The sequence below is a fragment of the Micromesistius poutassou genome, assembly GCF_964030765.1.
Source record: "Micromesistius poutassou genome assembly, chromosome: 3".
Lineage (NCBI taxonomy): Eukaryota > Metazoa > Chordata > Actinopteri > Gadiformes > Gadidae > Micromesistius > Micromesistius poutassou.
The window spans coordinates 4,125,869-4,131,506 of NC_140273.1; the positions used below are offsets into that span (position 1 = coordinate 4,125,869).

At 44.0% G+C, this 5,638-nt stretch overlaps 1 protein-coding gene across 1 annotated transcript; it reads right to left on the bottom strand.

Annotated features, from left to right (window-relative positions):
• Positions 1-2,376: 2,376 nt before the first annotated feature.
• LOC311340238 (ependymin-like) lies at positions 2,377-5,638 on the bottom strand (the record flags this gene model as incomplete). The annotated part of the gene is made up of 6 exons (XM_084465122.1): positions 5,501-5,638; positions 4,945-4,979; positions 4,724-4,849; positions 3,565-3,745; positions 2,995-3,079; positions 2,377-2,527 (listed from the first exon to the last, which is right to left on the bottom strand). The coding sequence occupies exons 1-6, from the start codon at positions 5,586-5,588 to the stop codon at positions 2,377-2,379; spliced, it is 666 nt and encodes a 221-aa protein (XP_084321248.1). The 5' UTR covers positions 5,589-5,638.

Sequence of the window (5,638 nt, forward strand, 5' to 3'; positions counted from 1 at the left end):
GTATCTATCTATTGATATATATTCGTACATTGAGATATATATATATATATATATATATATATATATATATATCTGTATCTTTTCTGCACCTGACGCAAGCTCGCATTTCTGTGTGATGCAACAGATTGTTTTGCAGCCCATGTTGAGCATCTAGTTAGGCTGAAGACGGGGTGGGTGTGGGGGAGGGTGAAGAGGGGTGGTTTCATCAGTGTAAAGTGGATGATTGGTGGCTGACCCCTGTACATCATCCACTCCTATACACAGGGGAACCGGTGACTAACACAGGTGTGAATTATATGACACCAGACACACACACATGCACTGACATGCCCACACACAAACACACGCACGCACAAATACATGCAGACCCACAATCACACACGCGCGTATCATGCATACTGTATGTTATACCCCACAATAAAAACTAATTTTAATACTAACTACAATTTATTATTTTGAAGATAAAATGTAACGTAGGCCCACTCTTTCTTCATTGGTAAGAACAAACGTATACCTTCCACATATAGGAGGATATAAATGCATAATGAGGCAAACGTCACAGCACACCGGTAGACAAGCAAACATCTGCTTGTTATTCATTCGGAAAATATATATATATAAAAAATATAGGAACCAAATCCATTTGCAAGATATTCAACCATATCAATTATCAAACCCGGTTCCTCTACTGGATGACCCCTTGGAATATGAACTTTCTGCAACCAAGATGGACACTGTATCAACTGAGCAATCTGCAAAGCAAAGAACACTATGCATCCAGAGTAATGCCATTCATTCCACGGTGAGGAAGTCACATGCACACCTCTCACGTCTCCGTTGCCCTGTGCTAGGAGCATGGCTGCTCCATCCATTGTGGAGCTTCCTGCATCATTCACTCGCAAGGGTGAATGGCCATGGAAATAAGAATCACTGACGATTCACCATTGTGCACATCTCATTACAAATCCCATGCTTGGGCGAGGGAGACGCTGCATTCTGCAAGGTGTGTGAAGCAAGCGGTGTGATTAATTTAAGCTCATTCATACCTTAGACGAACATCCATACTCCGTATGCAGTGATAGATATTTATATATATATATATATATATATATCTGATACAGCGAGAGCCTGTGTTGTTACTGTGTTTCGGTGTTGAATTTGAATTAATTCTTTCTTTGAATTAATTTCCACACATGTTTTTTTTACATTTTTTCCTTTTTGAGAAGTTTCCGAGCAGCAATTTCTGTTGAAGATGATTTGAAATGGAAATGTGCACCAGCGAGCACGGCTAAAATCAACCAATTTGAATCTCTAAATGAGTGTATGCTGGGTGAAAAAGGGAGAGGAAATATCATGACATGCCCGTTTTAATTAGAAAAGGCTGCACACAGTAGCAGGATGTCAAGTGCTCTTTTTAATAATGTTTTAACACAACTTCTAGCTTGTCAATTTATTTGAATTTCAAGGACTGCCGGACTGGACTGATGACCAGGGAAATAAATAAATAACTTACCAATGCAGAAGCAATAGTTAAACTAGGTCTCTTTCGCAATATGTCCACTGTTGTTATTCATATTTTATCCACACACACACACACACACACATATATGTTTCTTAAATGGTATAAACAATAATTATTCTGTTGGATGTTGGTTTTCTGAGTGTAGTGTGTGTGTGTGTGTGTGTGTTCATGTGTGGTTGTTTGAGAGAGAGGGAGAAAGTGAAGAATGAGAGAGAGAGAGAGGAGAGGGGAGGGGAGGGAAACATGATTTTTTTTAACATGAGGCTGGCACATATAAGCTCAAAAGCAGGAGAGCTGAAATGCAAGTGAATATTTATTGGTCAAAACCAGGCCCTTCGTATCAAGCAATGCTGCCTCCATCTGCTGTAGAATCGTCAGTACTGCAGTGGTGTGGGAGGAAAACGCTGAGAGCAGCTGTTAACCCTGCTCCAGCCACACACGAAGGGCTGACACCACTCCCTCACCCTGTCTTCTTTGCAGAGGAAATGGACTCATAGTGGAAACAGTCTCTGACTACCTTTCATGAATCCATCCATCAATCATCCATGCATTCCCCGGTCCATTATTTCACCATCCATCCATCGTCCCTCCACCTCTCAGACATAATCCATCCAGTCATCCATCCATCATCCTCCAGGACAATGAACCACTGGTCAAGGACAGAGTCAGCGCTATTTATTGCACTGGAGAAGGTGACATTGAGATTGCCGATTGGACACTGATCAAACCTCCCACACTTGAAGCTGGTTTTTCTTACACCATTTATTTCAATTTGATTTTGAAGAAAGACACTTTCATCAGAATAAGAATTTAAGATAAGATGAGATAAACCTCTATTAATCCCAGGAGGGACTTTAATTCTCTGCCTTGGCCGGCTTGGTGAGGGACTTCACGGCTGTGAGGAAGGTGTCTGCCTTCTCGGACACGTCCAGCTGTGCCGAGTCACAGAACGCGGGTGGGATAAAATCCATGGGGTGGGAATTGCCCACCACCCAGTTGAAGGTGCTGTTGAACAGATGATGTCAGAGCATTGTTTTAGGAACACTTCCGAGCACACTGGAAATCACAAGTCGCTCGGGATGGCCTTGAGAACAATCAACGTTGATACGAATGCAGCTTTGCACCACGTAACATTAACATCATGGCGTATTATGGAATGTAACCATTGTTAGGTGCAGGCCATAGACTGCAATGTCAGATTATTTGACTTATACGCTAGGACTTGAGGACGTCTGAGATGATCCACAGTCGGTCTCCATACAGGGTATATAACACAAACGGGACCTTAGATAATACTCTCACTTGAGGTTCATATAAATGTAACAGTGGCCTTCAATCGACTGTGATGCATACATCCTCATGTCCTCATGTTGTTCAATCAAGGGTTCTATCGATTCCGATCAAACCTTTTATCGGCTAATGAATGATCCTAACACGTGTGGCTGAGGCCCAACATGCATAGAGAGACTCACCTGAGGGTGGTCCATCCCTCGGCTGTATTGACGGAAAAGGTAACTGGAATGCAGCCTACCTCAGTGAAGACACTGGTGTACATGCCTGCCGACACACACACACACACACACACACACACACACACACACACACACACACACACACACACACACACACACACACACACACACACACACACACCAAAAGACAAACCAATATTGATTGAACACTCCACTCCACCTTTTGAGTCGATGTGTCGCTTTTGTTTTTACAATGCTCTGTTCATAAAACCTCCTTTGCATAAATAAAAGTGTGAGTCATCCATCCCCTGTGTCAATCCAATTAAAACATGAATATAATGGTACAAATAACTCTGTCCTTCGTGACTACACCATGATAACAACCAGGACCATTGCGTCACGTTAGCTGAATTATACAAAACACAGGTTTTGTTATAACTTAAGCCAAAATGATGATGTCATTTGAAATCCATTTGGATCACTTTGTATACATATAACCCGACAATTGAAAAAACAAAAAACAATGCAATCCAAAGAGCGCTCATGTCGCGGCGGTTGTCCCCCTCCTACCCTCCGGCAGCAGCCCGAACCACGTGTTGACCAGCATCCCCATGCCCCAGCTGGAGGAGCTCCCCAAGTACACTTGGGCCATCAGCTTAGCACCAGGGGGCACCTGGACGGGCGTGAAGGTGGCATTCAGGGGCCTCATCGTGCAGGTCCACACGTTCCAGTCAATCTCATAATAGACTTTCTGGAAAAGAAGAGAGGGTTGATTGATTGATTGATTTTATTTGACCATTTTGATATAAAATATGAACAGCACTCTGTGTCATACATTAAAATACATAAATAGTCAGGGATGACACAATAAAGCCTGAAAAAAAAAAAAAAGAGGGAGAGTGAGGGGGAGAGGGAGAGAGAGGGAGAAAGAGAGGGAGAGGGAGAGAGGGAGGGGGGAGGGAGGGAGGAGAGGGAGGGAGAGAGAGAGAGGGAGGGGGGGAGAGAGAGTGGGTGAGTGAGAGGGAGGGAAAGCAAGACAGAGAGAGAGAGAGAGAGGGAGAACAAGAGTGAGAGAGGGAGAGGGAGAGAGGCCCAGTAGTGTGAATTGATTGACTGAACACTTAACAACCAGAGTGATAAGACTCACCCTGTCCTTGAAACACTCACAAATTGTAGGTTTGTTTGAAATATTTAAATTTCTCATTTCAAATGATCGGAGGGAATGAGTTGACAGCGCCGGCCCATCAATGAATTTTTGGGGACAACAAAGCAACAACCGCTTCAGTACATCACTAGTCCCACAATCACTGGGACTAGAGCCGGTGCACTTTGAACCAACTACAGGTGTAAACTAAAAGTTTCCCAGCGCGTCCGTCAGACATGAGTGACCACGAGCCCTTTGACCGTGTATCAGCGAGCCATCAACCAACTCACAGCAGCTTGGGAGCAGCTCTACGCCTGTAGTTAAATAATAATAATAATAATTTATAGGATTTATATAGCGCTTTTTTGGAGGTCACTCAAAGACACTTTACATCATTGAGAATACATATAGAAAAGAAAAACAAGAAAACAAAATACAGAAAAATTCAAAATAAGGTTTGGAATAGAGTCAGGTGTGGTATGGGAGGGGCCAGGTGTCTTCTTAAAGAGGTGAGTTTTGAGTTAACTTTTGAATGAGGTTATTGAGTCTGAGTTGCGGATATTTGGGGGCTCTATGGGACTCTACCTCTTTGAAGAGCATGAGCATGCCGGACACGGTGGAGTTCATGTCGAAGCTGCTGATCCACATGCGCTGGTTGAAGGCGTCATAGTTCATCTTTCCGGTGGACATGAAGAGCTGCTTGTCGTTCATCTGAAAGGGGAGAGCACATCATACTTTAGATGGGAATACCTCAGAGGAGAAAGAGCTCAAGAAGTACGCAGTGTGGGTTTCACACACTGTCTTACCAAGGTGAAATCTCCACTCATCAGCCCTGGCACCTCTGTGGATAAGGATTTGCAAGGTTATTGACGTAGATTCCACCAAATCAATGCTCACGAATATAGGATAGGATCAATATGGCTCATAATGTTCACTACATGCAAGACAAGAAAACAAATGTTGATGAATCGCACAAAATAAACAATGCATGTTAGTATGATGGTAAATGGACTGCATTTATATAGCGCTTTTATCCAAAGTGCTTTACAATATTGCCTTAAATTCACCCATTCATGCAGACATTCACACATCGACGGCGGAGTCAACCATGGGAGGAGACAGCCAGCTCGTGGGGAGCAATTAGGGTGAGGCGTCTTGCTCAGGGACACCGACACTCTCTCTAGGAGGAGCCAGGGATCGAACTAGCAACCTTGCGGTTACCAGCCAGCCCGCTCTATCTCCTGCTGCTACTGCCGCCCAGTATGACATGCAGCAGCATGCCAGCACAAAACATACAAAATATCACAGAATTCACGAAAAACAACCAATTGATGGACTTGCATGAGTGAGTGGGCCACTCACCGCAGGGTTTGGGCTGCTGGGCAGAAGCGGCCGGTGCAGACAGCAGCAGCACCAGGCTGAGGGCCGACAGCGAGCCGAGGACATCCATGGCTCACGAGAGGAAAAGATGGCGCTGAGGCTATATCGACTGATGAGAAA